Consider the following 18,117-nt stretch of genomic DNA (forward strand, 5'->3'; position numbering starts at 1 on the left):
TGTTATCTGTATATAGTTGTAGGAGGAGAAATATGAAATTCATCCACCAGTTCTTGCAAACAAGTAATATAAACATCTGTCTTTATAATATCAGAATTAGTTTGAAGCTGTTGTTTCCCAAAATACGATATATTCAAGAGACTTGGGTTTTCTTTACTTATTAATTTATTTATTTCAAGTCTACAGAGGAGGAGGAGTGCAAGGAATTATTATTATTATTATTATTATTGCTGTTTTTATCATTATTAAAGATCCAAGGTCTGGATGAATCACAACACAACATAGACGAAAACACATACAATACATAAAAACCATGAATAACACTTGTGTATTTATTAAACTAAGTGAGGCCTGTCTCAGAGGGAGGGAGCAGCTGACGCTCTCTGGTGAGCACGTGTATCTGGAAACACGGACAGAGTGAGACCTCCCCCTCCCCTCACACGCGGGCTCGTCCTCTGGTCGCTGCTTGTGTCTCTGTGGGAAAGTTTCTGTCTCAGTCTTTCCTTCTTCTCATTTTCGTCTCTGTGCTAAACAACCATGGCGGATTCTCAGGAGGACAAGCTGTACCGGGCCGAGTACGCGAAGAGCGGCCGGGCGTCGTGCAAGAAATGCAAAGAGAACATAGCGAAGGACTCGCTGAGGATGGCCATCATGGTTCAGGTGAGGCAGCGACGTGCGGAGCCGCTTCAGGAGCAGAAAGCTGCTCAGCTAGCTGCGTCTCCTCCGTCGAACATCCACCACGCATTCATCTCGTGCAGCACCGTTAGCCTGCTAGCACGAGGGGGAGCGTGGGTGAGTGTTAATGCGAGTTCAGCGGGTTTAGGCCTTTGTTAGCATTTAAATGGCTGACATTGTCTATTGAGTTTTGATCACAAAGAGACATCGAGCCTTTCTTCAAGAGGGACTCCTCCTGCTCCTACTGCTCCTGCTGCTCCTGCTGCTGTGCATCTTTGTATCTGCATCCAGGCTGCACGATACAGTCTAAAGTTTTTTCCAGATATATATTTTCATTATCTCAATATTTGTCACAAATTTATCCCTTTGAAGTTGAAAGGCAATTTTTGCCCCTGAGTGAAAAAGAACATTTAAGATCAGTTGTGTGTGTGTGTGTATCTTCTCACTATGTTTATCCACATGCATTTGGATGTATATCGATGCAGTGATGTTTGTTGATATTGTGTTATGGCCCAGCCCTCTCTGCATCCACCACAGAAGATGAAGTCACAACACTGCGACGATAATAGTTTGCTGCTTCTGCTGTAGAAGTAACGAGTCAACTAAGAAGCTAACGTCAGACATACTCCTTAATCATGGTCTGTGGAGCAGCTCCACATTTCCAATCAATCAATCAAATTTTATTTGTATAGCCAATAATCACAAATCACAATTAGTCTCTCAGGGCTTGACGAGGTGCGACATCCTCTGTCCTAAACCCTCAACAAAGTGCTTAACTTGAAATAGAGATACAAATAAAATGTAATTTGTAAGAGAACATATTTTAAGTAATATAAAAACTTAGATAAAAGATAAAGAAATTCAATTAAAAAACAGAAAAGGAAAAAAGTGATACAAATTATGAAAGTGCATGAATGTGGGCAAGAGCAAGATGTGAACTAAAGAGAAATGTTATAAATATATTATAAAGTAACGTCTTTTTTTTCCTTCTCTGTCCTCTAGTCCCCCATGTTTGATGGGAAGGTTCCACACTGGCACCACTTCTCCTGCTTCTGGCTGCGAGCAGCAGCTCAGTCCACTGCAGACATTGCTGGGTACTCTGACCTCCGCTGGGACGACCAGGAGAAGGTTAAGAAGGCCATTGAAACTGGTGGCGCAGCAGGAGGTGGGTACTTGACTAAAGGCATTTGACACACATCTCTATGTATTGTAAAACGTCACCCATACACACAACCCCAGTTTTCCTGTATGGTAATACATCTATGTGCTCTCATTAAATTACAGAGTTAATGGTTTTAAATACCTGCTGAAAAGGTGTGGAGATGGGCATCACCATATAATAAAAACAATAAATGTGAAAAATTCTCGTATGGGAAGATATGTCAACTTAGGTCATTTTTACTTATTTTTATTGATAAAACAAAGTACATAAATAGCCTGTTTTACTTTGAAGCAAACATTTAGTTATAAATGAATATTATTTTTCCACATGATTTTTTTCGCATGTCATTTTTCATTGCTTGATGAAACTGAATAACTTTCCTCTTTTAGGAAAAGGGGAGCAGAAGAGTGGAGCTAAAGGGGAGAAGACACTGAATGAGTTTGCGGTGGAGTATGCAAAGTCGAACCGCAGCACATGCAAAGGCTGTGAGCAGAAAATAGAAAAGGTTGTTAATCACCTACTTTTGTAAACTGTTAAATTCTATTAATTCCGTCTCAATGATATAGATATTAGAAGTCCAGTCTCATAAGTTGTATGCTATGGAAGTGCTTTGCTAAATCCTCTGATGCTCTGGCCTTTCCTTTAGGATCAGATCCGTGTGTCCAAGAAGACAGTGGACCCAGAGAAGCCTCAGCTGGGTCTGATCGACCGCTGGTACCACACAGCATGTTTCGTGAGCCGCAGGGAGGAGCTGGTCTTCAAACCTGAATACAGTGCTGCCCAGCTAAAGGGCTTCAACGCACTGCGGGCTGAAGACAAGGAAGAGCTCAAGAAGAGGCTTCCTGCTGTGAAATCTGAGGGGTGAGATAACAAAGGAGGGATTCTTAATAATGTTTGTATTGTCATATTCAATGTGCAGTATTTGGGATCATGAGCTTGGTCAGGTGTGGTTTGCATTTTGAAAGGCTGGACCGTCTATCATCACTACCTGCACGATTAGAAGCCTATCTGTCTCCCACTGTTCTGCAGCTCAGGAAAATGGCTTTAAATGTGTCCCTGAAATCCGTCATTGTGTATGTGTGTAATGGTTGACCGCAGAGTTTGCTTGTGATAGAATGTTGGCAATGAGAAGCAGCTTTTGCGATACGGAACAGTGCGGGGAGAGAAGCAGGAAGCAGATTATGATGTTGAGCAGGATCCAGCAGATTGTGCAGAGGAAAAGAAAAAGAGAGGAGGCAAGCGCACCGCAGCCCTTTCTTGCCTCTCGCCTCTGCCACCTTGCTTGATCGTGATAAAGATTCAGGCTTATATAAGAAATATGATCACACGGAGTCTCAGCACACAAGGGAAGAAGTTGAAATAGACTGTGTAGGTCACGTTCACCGCCAAGAAACAGAAACGGTAGCCTGAGTCATGTGGGGTCACATGCCCAGCTCAGAATTATGATGAAATTCACAAAACAGCTAAAATGACTCACTAGCGTTTCGAGTAAGACACTGTTTGATAGAAATCCCTTCCTCCGTCATCATCTCACTAATTGTCAGATGAGGGATGTTTGTTGTGTTTCTTGACAGAGACGACCACTTGGTGGTCATTAACTAAAATGTGAATGCTGAGTGAGTGACTGGTCTAATGAGTAGCTAGTAAATATTTCTTGTCAGGGCAGGGTGGATGATATCAGTGTTGACGCTGGGGACTGCAGAGACATGTACCAGCTTGTGTTTGTCCATTAACTGATTGGGAAAGAATGAATTTACTTAATGAAAGAAGGTGTCAGATTCAGACTTGTTTGTTTTGCTGTCTTGGTCTGACCTTAATTAGGAAGGTAATATGGGAAAAAGTTTGATAAAAATATTATGAACTTGTGTTTCTCTTGCAGAAAGCGTAAAGCTGACGAGGTCGATGGAGCATCAAAGAAACAGAAGAAGGAGGAAGAGGTTGAGAAGAAAAAGCTGGAGGAGCAGTTGAAGGTACATTTTTATCTCTGATATTTCATTTTGTACTGCAATGAATGCTGCACTATATTTGGAGATGATGTTCTTGATATGTTTGTGTTTTCATGTGTGGTCCACAGAACCAGAGCCAGCTGATCTGGGGACTCAAAGACAAGCTGAGGAAATTTTGTTCCATCAACGATATGAAGGAGCTGCTGATTGCAAACGGACAGGAGGTTCCCTCTGGAGAGACCAATGTAAGAGATCTCAGCTCGTTCATTTTCTCTGGATCTAAATACTCACTGTATACTGAATATTAAAGATCTTAATCGAAATGTTGAAGTCATCACTGCGAATGTTTTCAAATTCAGATTTTTAAGGATCAAGTTTAATGTTTGTATTCCATCTGTAGATTAATGATGTGTCTACTGTTGCCAGGCTAATTTAAATAAATGTGAAATATTAATTCACAATATATTTTAGAAGATCTCGTTATAAAGCATGTTGTATTTTTTACTTTTACTTACCAGAACCCTTGTTGTGCCAAATACAGATACAGTTATTGTGTTGTTTGATTGACAGGTGGTCGACTGCCTGGCTGACGGTATGGCCTTTGGTGCTCTTGAGGCCTGTAAGGAGTGCCAGGGCCAGCTGGTGTTTAAGGGTGATGCTTATTACTGTTCAGGGGACATTTCGGCTTGGACAAAGTGTGTGTTCAAAACGGCAACACCCGAACGCAAGGACTGGGTCGTCCCCAAGGTAGGTCACCTCATTTCAGGACACTCTTGGTTCTTATTAGAGAACCATTTCAGCTGCTCATATCACCAGTCATAGCATTCAGGATGGAGTTTCCTTCAAGCAGCTGCTCTGGCTGAGTGTGCTCAGATGACAGAATGATATCTGCACAAAAATTAAGAAAAAGCTCCACATTTGCCAATTATATTTAACTTGTACTAATTTACTCTCTTGGCTTGTCATTTCAGGAATTCAATGAGGTTCCTTTCCTTAAAAAATTCAAGTTCAAGCGACAGGACAGGGTTTACCCCAAGGAGGCTCCCAGCCAAACCGTGACAGCAGCCAAAGCCAAACCTCTGGCGAGTGCGTCCAGTGCCCCGACTGAGCTACTGCCAGAGGGAGCACCTTCAGGTGAGACGAGACCTGAGAAGGAGTTACTATCCTGAAAATGTCCATTAATATCTACATAGATTTCTCTGTATGCTCAGATGTGATTTGATTGCATTGAGATTGCACTGAATACGCACTATCCTTTTTTTCTAACCTTCATCTGTTACCTATAGGGCTGTGACGGTAACTACATTAGTGCAATACCGCAGTCGTATGATACCTACTGCAGGATTGAGCTCATCACTGCAAAATCTTGTGTGCCGTTATTCCCCATATTATCATATGCAAAAATCCATACCGTCACAGCCTTAGTTTATGTCAAAGTTTCAGGAAATTAATCTGAAGTTAAGAAAATATTGATTGAAATGAAAAAATCAAACCACAAAAGTCAAAATAATAAATATACACCAATACAATGTTTGATATGTATTTTTGTCCCGTAGACAAACCTCTGACGGGTATGAAGCTGTTGGGGGTGGGTAAGCTGTCCAAGAACAAGGACGATTTGAAGGCTGCTGTAGAGGAGTTGGGTGGAACGATCACCAGCAAGGCCAGTAAGGCCTCGCTCTGCATCAGCACCAAGAGTGAGTAGACCATCAATTAAGGGAAGAATTCATACAAATTATGATCTGTTTATTTTATTTATTTATGAATCCATGTGCAACGTATTTATCCACACTGAAAACATAAAATTCAACCATTCCTACTTCTGACTCACAGAGGAGGTGGAGAAGATGAGTAAGAAAATGGAGGAAGTGAGGGACGCTGGCGTGCGCGTTGTCTCTGACGATTTCCTAACAGACATCAAGTCTTCGGGTAAAGCTCTTCAGGAACTGGTCTCCCTGCACGCCATCTCTCCCTGGGGTGCTGAGGTCAAAGTCGAGGCTCCGGCTCCCTCCGTGGCCTCCAAGTCTGGAGCGCTGCCTACCAAGAGCACAGGGCGAGTGAAGGAGGAAGAAGGTAAAGGATATTTGTTGCTAATAATTATTTATCAAAATGTTAAATCGCATTTTAAAGCATCTTTCTTTAAATAATTGCATCTGCATTTTTACAGGTGGTAGCAAATCCAAGAAGATGAAGCTCACAGTTAAAGGAGGAGCTGCTGTGGATCCAGATTCAGGTACTTGGGCGAACCCTGCGTTGAATAAACCATCTCTGTCCTTTTTTTTTTTTTGCTTCTGTCTTTAATTGTGGTGTTTGATTTTTTAGGTCTTGAGAACAGCGCCCATGTCCTGGAGCAGAGTGGGAAGATGTACAGTGCTACACTGGGTCTCGTGGACATTGTCAGAGGAACTAATTCCTACTATAAACTGCAGCTGCTGGAGGATGATGTACAGAAAAGGTAATGTCCTCGTGCAGGGGCTGTTAGAATAATCATTCAGGTCTGAAAGAGAAGCTACACACATAAACCTGACCTGATTTTCAAATTTTAATATGCCAGCTGCAATGCTGCCTCACTCTATCCAAAGTCTAACATGACATCTACGTGCAGGTACTGGGTGTTCAGGTCCTGGGGCAGAGTGGGTACAACCATCGGAGGCAACAAGCTGGACAAGTTTCATGATAAGAACTCGGCAATGGACAACTTCCTGTGTGTGTACAAGGAGAAGACGGGCAACAACTGGAGCACCTCCAACTTCACCAAATATCCCAATAAATTCTACCCGCTGGAGATTGACTATGGACAGGTACACACCACCACAAAAAGAACTATGAAGCAGGTATCACAGTGTGTTTACTTTGCTAGCTTTTATTTTATGTGTAATTTTTCATGTTACTGTGCAGGATGAGGAGGCAGTGAAGAGACTGACGGCCTCCGCTGGCACCAAGTCCAAGCTAGACAAACCTGTGCAGGAGCTGATTAAGATGATCTTTGATGTGGAGAGCATGAAAAAGGCTATGGTGGAGTTTGAGGTAAGAAACCTTCTCACGTCTGTGCTTACCTAAGAACTGACAGTAAATATGAGAAGATTCAACATCTACAGCTCATTAAAAACATTTTAAAGAAACTACGTTGTGCTTACAACTTTTTGTATCACCATCACAAAATTGAGTGTGTGTATTATTCCTTTACGTGTTCCACATGCGCAAAGCTGACATCACATTTCCTGTTTTCAGATTGACCTCCAGAAGATGCCCCTTGGAAAGCTGAGTAAGAGACAGATCCAGAGTGCCTACGCTCTCCTCACTGAAGTCCAGCAGGTCGGTAACAGGTTACCTTCAAAGAGTCATGTGACAAATTTCTGTTATTACAACTAGTAATTCTGCACAGTCGTTGGACCATATCTCTTCCAATTATCTTAATTATAACATTAAATATTATTCCTTTTTCATCATAGGCTGTGTCGGATTGTTTGCCAGAGGCACAGATACTGGATCTCTCCAATCGCTTTTACACCCTGATACCTCATGACTTTGGTATGAAGAAACCTCCACTGCTCAACAACCTGGACTACATTCAAGTAAGGGCACACATACTGTGCAGTCCTCTTTTATTATCACGATAATAAGACCAGTGTAGAATTTAGACTGTGGATGGATAAATATGTCTGAATACATCTCTGTTCAGGCTAAAGTTCAGATGTTGGACAACCTGTTGGATATTGAAGTGGCGTACAGTCTGCTACGGGGAGGGGCCCAGGATAATGAGAACGATCCCATCGACATCAACTATGAGAAACTCAAAACCAAGATTGAGGTTTGTCCTATTTTCTGTGGGAGTAATAATCAGTGTGTGCTCTAGAAAGAGGTTATGAACAGAAAGACAACAGTGTGTGGTATGTTTATTTTACAGGTTGTTGACAAGACCACGGATGAGGCTGAGATCATTACGCAGTATGTTAAGAACACCCACGCTGCCACACACAACACTTACACTCTGGACGTGCAAGAGGTAAGTCAATATTGGGAGAAAAGAATCTAAAGAAGATGGACATTTTATTTGATGTCACACTCACAGTGTAATTGTTTGTTATAGGTGATAAATTATAAACCTGTATTCTTTCAGATCTTTAAAATTGGCCGTGAAGGCGAGCGCCAGAGGTACCGGCCCTTTGAGGAGCTACACAATCGCCAGCTACTGTGGCACGGTTCTCGTACCACCAACTACGCTGGTATCCTGTCTCAGGGTCTTCGTATCGCCCCCCCAGAGGCCCCAGTGGTGCGTGGTGTTTATTACACTGTGTTCAGGATTCACTGCTGTTTGTTATCAATAACAAATCAAGTTTTTCCAGTTGATTTGCTAACGTACTACTCTGCTGTTTTGCTTCTCTCTCACTGTCTATCCAGACTGGTTACATGTTTGGCAAAGGTGTGTACTTTGCAGACATGGTGTCCAAGAGTGCAAACTACTGTCACACCTCCCAGTCAGACCCTGTCGGTCTCCTTCTGCTGGCTGAGGTTGCCCTTGGCAACATGTGAGTTCTTACATCCTATATTCCAGCTCTTTTTAGTGTCTCATTTAATATGTTTGTGAGGAGGATGTTGATTCATTTATCTTTTTTTTTTTTTTAAATTTCATTGCAGGCATGAACTGAAGAAGGCCTCGCACATTACTAAACTACCCAAGGGCAAACACAGTGTTAAAGGTGAGAAACTGATAGTGTCTAAAAACACATTGTTGTGAACACAATTGTTTAACAGTAAAAAATATGGAATAATTGTGTAATGATTTTAAATTGTATAAACAGCAGATCAGAGGAATTATAGCTCCATGCTCCATAAATGTGAATAATAATTCAATCTTTTTGAAAGCCAAGTGACAACATCTCTTTCTTTTCAGGTGTGGGTAGAACTGCTCCTGATCCAGGTGCTTCTGTCACTTTAGACGGGGTGCAAGTGCCTCTGGGAAAAGGAGCCAATACTAACATTGATGACACAAGTCTACTGTACAACGAGTATCCTTTTATATTTGTCTCCTTGTGCATGATTTTGGGGAATAATGTTGCTAAGTATCTTTTCCTTTTTCGCAACACAAATAATTATTTAATGGTGTGTGTAGTGGTGTGCAGAGCCAAAACGTTTGTCAGTATATATGACATTACAAGTCTGTCCTGACATTGAATAAACTGACTCATTGTCTTTCCAAGTTGACAATATCGTCGGTGTCTGCTATGTGTAAAGCACCTCTTTGTCATCCTGAGATTTTGAGTTGGGCATCTGTTGCATCATCAACATGCCCACTCTCTCGTGACCTATCCGGACATTTCCAGGCAGGAAAAGTTGATGAAAATGTTTGAAGCAACTGATTCAGACGTTTGCGTTCTTACATGCATCCTCTCCTGATCATTTCAGGAGAATGTCAAGAGCTCAGTGCATGTGTGAAAGCAGCGTACTTTTGTGTGAGATGCAAGACTGTTTCTGTTTTCTTTAACCGCTGTTCCTCCAGATACATTGTGTATGACGTAGCGCAGGTAAATATGAAGTATCTGCTGAAGATCAAGTTTAACTACCAGACGTCCCTGTGGTGAGAGGAGCTGTGTCCGAACGTCCTTCAGTAAAAACAAAGACCGCTGCTGCCTCCCAATGCCTGGGCTTCATTCCCTGCAACAGAAGATGTTTGGCAAAGGAGTGATGCCACACTAACCTTTACAATTGTCATCAGAAATCTATAGTCACTTTACTTCTCCTTTATCAGGTTTACTAGCCGGCAGAATTCCTTCATGTTTTTTTATTAGGTACTTAAATACCTAATTCTGACTCAAAAGAGTGCAGATCACAGGTCAGCACAGGAGCTAAAGCTTGGTGCATACTACTTAGAAAGCCTTTGGTTTAGAGATGAACATCAGAAATGTTAGTTTTCTGTCTCGTGATTATCTTGAATAAGAAAAGGGTCTTATTTCTTCATTCTTTCAAAACTGTAGGCGTATTACTGCAAAAATAAATAGCTCTGGTCCAGTCAGACGCATAAACCACTGTTGGTATTTTGCAAAGGTTTCCCAGTAAAACCGCCACGAACATTTTGAGACTGTTGGTTTCAAAGATACTGTACAAGGTTTGACCTGTATATATATATATGTGTGTTTTGTTGTCTCTCAAGCCGTCTTCCTTGCTGAACGTTAAAACGTTTAAAAACAGCGTAGTTCATGTTTATGTAAGTATTCTGTAAAAGACAGAACTGCCATCGTATGTGGTACACTTTTTTCCTAGTGTTTTTTTTCATGCTTACCTCAAACAAAATAAAACATTTGAGAGAAAATGTAACGTCTGTGTTGGCAAATCGTATTTTCTTGTACTGAATGTTTGAGTCTATTTCAATTTCAGGGGGAAAAAGCATAAATCTTGGAAGTTTTTCTAACTAGTGAGACAATCTTGTGTGGATTCAGTTGGTTTTTTCCACTTTTAACATTGTGAGATTGAGCTTTTTTTTTTTTTTTCCCCTCAATTCTTATATTATTGATAAAATCAGACCTGCTTCAGTGACTTTGCAATGTGGTGCAGACCCAAATAAAAATCCAGATCTAGTGAATCCAACTGTCGCTTCATACCGTTGGGCCTCGCGCAGGTGACCTGGGTGACCTTCTAGTTTCAAGCTGCATACTTAACCTTAACCATCCATCCAACGTAGATACACAGAAGTAAGAGTATTTTTCCCAATGCTGTTTTTGAGTGTAGTTGTCTGGTATTGTAGATAAAACTGGCAGGTAATGTTTAAATGTGAATAAAACGGTGACTCGTCCATCCCACCAATAAATGACAAATTAAAAACTCAGTGAAAGCAAAGTGTTGGTATGAAACAATGGAGAGCTGCTGCTGACTCCACTTTACTTTAACACACATGAGAGCATTTACCAAGCGCTCCCCGTCACGTTTAACGTGCACAGACAGGTTCAGGAGAAGAGAATCAGCCTTGCTGTGGAAACGTGTCACTCAAAGTTCCTGAAGTTGATGATCGATCAGGTTTTTATTTCTCAAATCGCCCTCCCGACTGCGTCCCGACCCAGAATGCATTTTGACAAGGTCTTTGAAAAAGCGGCGCGGCTAATTCAAGATGGCGGAGATGGACCAGCTGTTAGACGAGAGTGAGTAACAACACAATTCAAGGAGTTTTGCGGCGCTAACACACAACGGCCCCCCGGGCGGAAGAAATACCCGCTTGACGACGAACCGCTTGTCCTGCGCGTAGTGCAACGGGCCGAGTTTTATTCGGAGTTCGTGAAGTAGGATTTAACACGCAAAACAGATACCGGTTGGTCCGGTCGGCTAACGCTTGTTAGCACGAGAGGCTAACCATGGCTAATGTGGGAGTTGAGCAAGTTACTTTAGCCCGACTGGGTAAACAAATAACGTTAGCTTAGCTGCGAGCTAACGTCTGCTAACTCAACACCGTGCGCAGCAATAACAAAAGGGGCCGCTGCAACGCCTCTACTCGCATAATACACATGCTAACTGCTAGCTACCTGCCTCTTCCAGTGTTTTAGTCCTCCGTGGCACCGTGCTGGTATTTAACGATAGTTAGCGCTGGTTGTGGTAACATGGTGACGCTTTGTGTTGACAAGCTTGTGTAGGTAAGTTAACACCTGAAATAATCGTGTTATTCGGTGCGATCGTAGTTAATGTTGCCGGACACTACTCCTGGTTTGTGAACCTAATGTATCGTTAGCTTGCTCAGATCATTGCTTTTGATATGATCTGGCCAGCTGATGTTGTACCCGTGCCTGACAGCTCAAACCGGGGGTAAAGGCCTAACGTACTGCGCTAGCATCCACAGCATCTAACCCAAGTTTAACCCAGCTGTCTGGTGCCAGTGTTTAAAGCACAGTCTCGTTCACATCAGCTATATACACGCGTTTATTTTGACTATCAAAGAAAACATATGGTAGTCAAATAAAAACTGTCAAACATGGTGTGATTGTCCTTCTCATCGCAGTGGAATGATCAATTAAAGGATTACAGCATTTTATAGTCAGTGCAATAACTCATTTGTCGGTTAATTAGGAGCAACTAGCTACAACTAACACAGACCAATCTACAGGATAATGATGATAATGTTGACAGGGTTTCCTATTTTTATTATGCCCACCCTGTTCAAAACTGTTGGACTAAACACTTCCACTTTTTGTGTCATGTAGTACAGCACCACAGATGACGTGTTCCTGAATGACTCTTTTAACAGTTTTAACCAAAACTGAGCATTATAACTTTGATTAATGTGGCATTTATTACAGAACAGTGGTTTTAGACTACAGTGTTCCTCATAACTGACAACTGTGTTCATGGGTGTTTTAATGCCGTCCGTGTGATACTTTGGTTTGATGTCGCCCAATTTTCCTCTTCCTCAGGTTCCTCAGCTGAGGCACTTGTCAGTCTAAAAGGTATGTGGTCACTACCTTTGTTCTTGGCACTGTGTGTGTTGTCACATTGAGAACTACAGAGTCATTCCTTATGCAGAATCATACTTTTTCATTTTAAATGACTCTATTTTTTTATTGTTCTCCTTTATCTCATCTGTATGTTTACTGACATGCTATTAGTTTCCTGTTTAAATGTGTTGATTAACCTTAAGTCCTTCATTCGATTAGACCTCTCTGTGACCAACCATAATGACAAGCTTACAGTTACACCCAACATCACTTTACACAGTCCTTTATACAGAGGAAGTAATTGTCATAATTGTTTCCATTGCAGTTTTGCATTTTCTGTGATTTAATAATAGTTTTTAATCTGATATTTGATACTAAGGAGGTCTCAATGATGTGTTTTTTTCTGGTGGTCTTGCACTATTCTGAATAAATGCATTGGTTTCCTCACAGAGGGTAGTTTGTCCAACACTCTGAATGAAAAGAACAACTTCCCAAGAGCTCACAACACCAGGGGACGACATTCCTCCCTCACAATGGATACGGTAAGAGACATGCTGCTGGTTTTAAATGTGTGAAGATGAAGTGGTACAGGAGATACCATATTATATGAATGCTAAGTTTAAACCAGAAGATAAAAGCACAACACAAATACAGAACTAAGAATTACATTTATTTAATGGTATTGTCTGTAACACAGTAATGATCTTATCTGATATCAAAGTTTTATTGTTTGTTTGATTATATTATTTGGTTGCTGTCCATTGATGATGCTGTTAAGTCCTGTCTTTGCAATTGTCTACTCTACTTGAATTGTTGAGTTAATCGCCTCATTAAGTTTCGTATTAGTGTGATGTTGGAACTGGATCCTGAATGATATATCAGTTCACCCATAAAGATCGACCAATATTGGCTTTTCACAGAGTTATCAGTGTCAGCAGTTTACGGTTAAACTTGTTTGTAGTAAGGGTTCGATAACTACATCTTAGGAATCATTGCAGCAAATGTGAAATATTTATATCAATATGGGGCAATTTCTACTCCCTAATATTGGTACCGGCATTCGCCCCCTAAAATCCATATCTGTCACGATCTAGTTGAAATGCAGATTACAGATATGTAATCTCCTGTCCACGTTTGTCCTTCCAGCCCACACGGAGCTCCAAGAGGAGCCGATTATTTCGGGAGGAAGATGAGGCGCCACAGCAGCGTCCCCCATCTAGATCCCCTCGGAGGAGCCAGAGGGTCACCACCACACCACAGGTAAAGCCCAGCCTGAATAGTTATAATATTTAGTTTATGTGGCCAGTAGAAATCTATTAAATTTTCTATTCACCCAACTCTGGCTGCCTTTTAATATCCTTGTTTGGGAACATTTCATTTTTAAATCATTGCACTTCCGAAAGTGTTTTGTCTAGTTTGTCTGTGATCAATGAGATGGTAGTCAATGGCTGAACGTCTGTCAGCTTTAAAATGTCTGTTTTACATGTTTTTCTTCACAGAAGTTTTCTAATGTGGTGACACCTGATAAAAAAGCATCCCAGAAAATAGGGCTGAGGTTAAGAAACCTTCTAAAGCTACCCAAAGCTCACAAATGGTGCATCTATGAGTGGTTCTATTCCAACATTGACAGGTAAGGTCCTATGTTCACCATGAGGAGATAATAATGTTAAACAGGTTCACATAAATACGAGAAAGAAGAAAATATGCTGCCTGTACATGTGGTCAGAATTCTGCTTGTTACTAAATATATTTAGTAATTTTAACTTTAATATTATTATAACAATATACCCAGACTAGCAGAAACCTGATTAGCTGTAACTGAGTAATTTAAAGCTTAATTTTTGGTCAGTACATTTTTCCCTTTTCTCTTTTCTTCCAGGCCTCTTTTTGAGGGGGACAATGAGTTCTGCCTTTGTCTCAAGGAGTCATTCCCCAACCTGAAAACAAGGAAGCTGACAAGAGTTGAGTGGGGAACAATCAGGAGACTGATGGGGAAACCTCGACGGTATGCTTTGACGTTTAAACTTTTTGTTTCTGTAACTTTATCTTTCACAACACCGTCTCCCAAAAGACTTAATATTTTAGTAGAAATTACAGCACTATGCTCTTCTGTCCCGTCAAGGTGTTCGTCAGCATTTTTTTCTGAAGAGCGAACAGCGCTGGAACAAAAGAGAAAAAAGATGCGTCTGCTGCAGCAAAGAAAACTTTCTGACGTGTCCAACTGCAAAGACCTTCCAGATGAAATCCCCCTGCCTCTAATCATAGGAACCAAAGTCACTGGTTAGATGCCTTAAATGTTGACTCAGCCCTTTTAACAGTTAGGCTAGGCAGAGCTTAAATAATGTCATTATCATTGCAGTCAATCGACCTTCAAAGTGGTTCAGTTGACATTTTCTGTCAAGAGAAACCCAGCATGTCCAATAGAATGATCATTTTATTTCTCATTTCTGATCACAAAAATTTCTCACAAACATATTTTTCTGACTGATAAAAAAGAAAGACATAAACATGATTTACAGTAACTTCATAAGATAAATTTATATTAAAGGCTGATGTAGAAATCTACAACTCAGGATGTCCTGTTCAAATGTTATTACCAGTACCAATTTAGTTTTTTCTTCCAACAGCTCGACTCCGAGGTGTCCACGATGGGTTATTCACGGGGCAGATTGATGCAGTGGACACCAGTGCAGCCACCTATCGCGTCACCTTTGACCGCACTGGCCTGGGAACACACACAGTGCCTGACTATGAAGTTCTGGTAAGATTTGCCTGTTGTGTTGATAAGATAACAACAATGTTTGAGGATATAAATGCAATAATTTGTGTTTTCAGCTTTATTTAAATGTATGCAATTTTAATAATGCAGTATAATTAAAAACAACAACAAAAGTTGTACAATAGCTTTACTAAAGGTTTTTTTTTAGATATGTTCTTATGCATCTAGTGCTGACTGTTTTTTTCCCAGAGCAATGAGCCCAATGAGACGATGCCCATTTCAGCCTTTGCCCAGAAGCACCGGACAACACGCTACATGCAAAACTTCATGACTCCACCCAGAGGGCCCTACCCGACTGCTGCTACCCCTGTCCTTATGGTAATATGAGCCCACATGAAATCCCAAAACAGAGAAAAACAAAAAGGAATGTGATATGCAGGAGGAGACTGTGTGTGCTATACCAACACACTTAACCCCCTAAAAGCATGACCAGGTATCACAAGTGAATTTTGTAATATCTAGTCTTTAGAGGACTTAAGAAAAAGACACAGAAAAAAGACTGATTTCAAAGATTTATTTCAAATCTTATGAATTGATCAAATGATTGTCATGTTGCAAATACCAAACAATTCTGAAGGGAAAGTGCACATCTCATACAGTAGCTTGCTTATGAAGATGAATGACTCCATTGTCCATTTTTTTAATAACAGGATAACGACACTCTTATCAACCAATCGCCGTGGGGGAACAAACTGCCTGGTGCTGAGGGAGATACTCTGGGAGGATTTCCTGTCAAGTTCCTTGTCCAAGTGGTAAATCCTGTCAGATGGAGATCTTAAAGGTGACATCCTTTCACTTTTTAAACTTTGGTTCTAACAAATTCTGTCTCAATTTGTCCATTATTAGACAAGGCTGTCCAAAATCCTCATGATCAAAAAAGAGCACATCAAGCACTTGAAAGAAATGAACACAGAAGCAGAGAAGCTGGTACAGTGATATTTTTAAGAAGTTTCTTTAACATTTGAAATGCTTCTGCTCCATGTCCACTTTAACTCCGTTTGTGTTTTTGTATTCAGAAGTCATACTCGATGCCTATTGACCTGGACTTCCAGAAGAGATATGCGACCACAGTGCTTGAGCTGGAGCAGCTCAATAAAGATCTGAACAAGGTGCTGCATGAAGTTCAGCAGTTTTGCTGTGAGGTAAGTAATAATAATTATTACCCTTTTATTTCAAATAACAGCCCTCTCTATAAGGTGTAATTCACCAACATGTGTATGTGCAGCTTGCTCCGGATCAGGGAATGGTTCCAGCTGACCATCCCACAGAACTGCGGAGGCGTTGTGAAGAAGAGGCCCAGCAGATGGTGCAGCTGAGCAACTCGCTGAAGGACGGACAGCCGAGCGTGACAAACTCCAGCCTCACACAACTCATCTCTCGCCTCACTGCTCTGCTCCTGCAGATCAAGGTAGAGGATGTATAAACACTCTGCTGCAGCTGTCTATGACTTCATTCATACTTAAAACAGTGTTTTAAAACGTACATTTTCTCTGTCCAGAAGAACGTTTTAGCTCCATATCACTAATTAACTAAGTAAATAACTGGGCATGTGAAGTGTAAACAAGAAGCAGATTGTTTAATGAAGAGCAGGGATTTCTTCTCTTGGACTGACAATGAGTGGAACTGTTACATAAAAGTGTTTACAGCGTTATGTCTTCACTACTGGAAGTTGTGGGGCCAGCAGCGTCTGGACATCCTCAATGGGTTTCTTTCTGGTTGAAATGTATTTGTTCATATTTGTAAAATTAAAACCAATTCAGAGGTATGAGTAACACAATGAAACTTTTCTTGGTTCATTTCAGTGTCTGGCAGATGGAGGAGACCTGAATTCATTTGAGTTCAAATCTCTAACAGACTCCCTGAATGACATTAAGGCATCTATTGACCCCTCCAACCTCAGGTAAATGACCAGGAAGTGTTTCTAGCTTTGCTGCTGTGCACTCCAAGAGATAGAATGGTCCATAACTTTGTGTGTGATAAAATTTTAAGCACAAGCATCGTTCTTTTCCTCGTACGATGTAAATCAGAGTCACTTATGTTTTTGCTTCTTGTGTCTTTCCAGTTGCTTCCAGAATAATGTTGAGATCCACGTGGCACACATCCAGAGTGGCCTTAGTCAGCTGGGCAACCTGCATGCATTTGCTGCCAACAACACCAATGCAGTCTGAGTACTGGCATCATCCCCACCCAACACAGGTGCACACACAAGCAAAACGTGTGGTCCATTAGTTCTGTCTTTTGAGGTGGAGTCTGCGAACAAAAGCCTGCACGGGTGTCATGGACCACCCATTCAATCGGAATTTGGCTGCCCCAGTGAAACGACTCTGCCCAGGTTCCTGAAGCTTCGCAAAAGAACGGGAGGATGTCATGAGAATTTTACCCACCCATTATTTTTATTGTATGAAAATGTTTGTGCGCCCAATTGATCACAAACCTGATAGTCTTTCACTTTTCTCTCACCACAAATCCATTTCTTCATACTCTCCTCTACAGTTATTTATTGGTTTCATGTGCCAAACATTGATTCTTACAGTTTTTATAGTCCATATTTATTTATTTTTGAGTAGGTGTGTATGGTTATGAAACAATATTTTGCTATCTCTAAAGGTTTCCCCGCTGTTATGTGTTGTGTTCTGTTGCTCCACTGATGGTAAGCACAGGGGAGGCTAAATAATGTTTTATAAAATTGTTTATTGTAGATAATTGTACAATATCTCTGATTCTTAGGACTGTTGTCAATATTTCTGTGTATTCAGAAATGACTTTTGTAATTTTGTGTGCACTGAAAAGAGATTTTGGTATTTTTATAAAGGAGAACTCTGGGGTTTTGATGCCTTTTACTCCCTTAGACAAACTTAGCATTTCCACATTTGGCATGGCTGTTGCGGCCCCCCCCCCCCCCCCCACACACACACACACACACACACACACACGCACACACAAAGCCTGCTTCAAAGCTGTAACCCTGAAAATTGAATTCACCAGATTTTTCCAAGAGAACCTCCTTTTTCAGTTTTGTAAAGTTGTATATGAGAGTGCCTCAGGGCAATTGTATATAAATGTTTCTTTTTATATTAAACATAATATTGCAAAGCAGTAACTGGTTTAATACTTTTGAGTCTTTATTATCAGATGAAAACA

General features: G+C 41.0%; 2 protein-coding genes across 3 annotated transcripts; both read left to right on the forward strand.

The window, feature by feature from the left end:
• The first annotated feature begins 417 nt into the window (after positions 1 to 417).
• Positions 418 to 10,098, forward strand: parp1 (poly (ADP-ribose) polymerase 1). The gene is made up of 23 exons (XM_020097716.2): positions 418 to 660; positions 1,678 to 1,840; positions 2,227 to 2,342; positions 2,484 to 2,698; positions 3,717 to 3,807; positions 3,912 to 4,028; positions 4,354 to 4,530; positions 4,755 to 4,917; positions 5,340 to 5,480; positions 5,617 to 5,856; positions 5,951 to 6,016; positions 6,106 to 6,238; positions 6,389 to 6,584; positions 6,682 to 6,810; positions 7,015 to 7,098; positions 7,236 to 7,358; positions 7,466 to 7,594; positions 7,691 to 7,789; positions 7,904 to 8,056; positions 8,185 to 8,312; positions 8,422 to 8,483; positions 8,678 to 8,792; positions 9,284 to 10,098. Exons 1-23 carry the CDS (start codon positions 538 to 540, stop codon positions 9,363 to 9,365), a joined length of 3,045 nt encoding a protein of 1,014 aa, XP_019953275.2. The 5' UTR covers positions 418 to 537; the 3' UTR covers positions 9,366 to 10,098.
• A 691-nt stretch (positions 10,099 to 10,789) lies between these two features.
• lin9 (lin-9 DREAM MuvB core complex component) lies at positions 10,790 to 18,072 on the forward strand. Of its 2 annotated transcripts, none has more exons than XM_020097580.2 (15): positions 10,790 to 10,916; positions 12,177 to 12,209; positions 12,648 to 12,739; positions 13,344 to 13,457; positions 13,697 to 13,827; positions 14,077 to 14,202; positions 14,320 to 14,477; positions 14,825 to 14,958; positions 15,166 to 15,294; positions 15,627 to 15,728; positions 15,823 to 15,903; positions 15,993 to 16,118; positions 16,202 to 16,384; positions 16,779 to 16,876; positions 17,039 to 18,072. In XM_020097580.2, the coding sequence occupies exons 1-15, from the start codon at positions 10,886 to 10,888 to the stop codon at positions 17,142 to 17,144; spliced, it is 1,644 nt and encodes a 547-aa protein (XP_019953139.1). In that variant the 5' UTR covers positions 10,790 to 10,885; the 3' UTR covers positions 17,145 to 18,072. The 2 variants fall into 2 exon arrangements, with proteins under 2 accessions (XP_019953139.1, XP_019953140.1); XM_020097581.2 differs by lacking the exon at positions 10,790 to 10,916 and adding an exon at positions 11,281 to 11,402.
• Positions 18,073 to 18,117: the final 45 nt, after the last annotated feature.

Source organism: Paralichthys olivaceus, chromosome 19 (genome assembly GCF_024713975.1).
Source record: "Paralichthys olivaceus isolate ysfri-2021 chromosome 19, ASM2471397v2, whole genome shotgun sequence".
Lineage (NCBI taxonomy): Eukaryota > Metazoa > Chordata > Actinopteri > Pleuronectiformes > Paralichthyidae > Paralichthys > Paralichthys olivaceus.

Excerpts from the sequence above, each read along its gene's own strand:
- parp1 (XM_020097716.2), top strand. The coding sequence starts at position 538 with ATGGCGGATTCTCAGGAGGACAAGCTGTACCGGGCCGAGTACGCGAAG. Across the intron at positions 5,481-5,616 it reads GCTCTGCATCAGCACCAAGA|AGGAGGTGGAGAAGATGAGT; the intron begins GTGAGTAGACCA and ends TCTGACTCACAG. Across the intron at positions 7,099-7,235 it reads TCCTCACTGAAGTCCAGCAG|GCTGTGTCGGATTGTTTGCC; the intron begins GTCGGTAACAGG and ends TTTTCATCATAG.
- lin9 (XM_020097580.2), top strand. The coding sequence starts at position 10,886 with ATGGCGGAGATGGACCAGCTGTTAGACGAGA. Across the intron at positions 15,295-15,626 it reads CTGCTACCCCTGTCCTTATG|GATAACGACACTCTTATCAA; the intron begins GTAATATGAGCC and ends TTTTAATAACAG. Across the intron at positions 16,119-16,201 it reads TTCAGCAGTTTTGCTGTGAG|CTTGCTCCGGATCAGGGAAT; the intron begins GTAAGTAATAAT and ends GTGTATGTGCAG.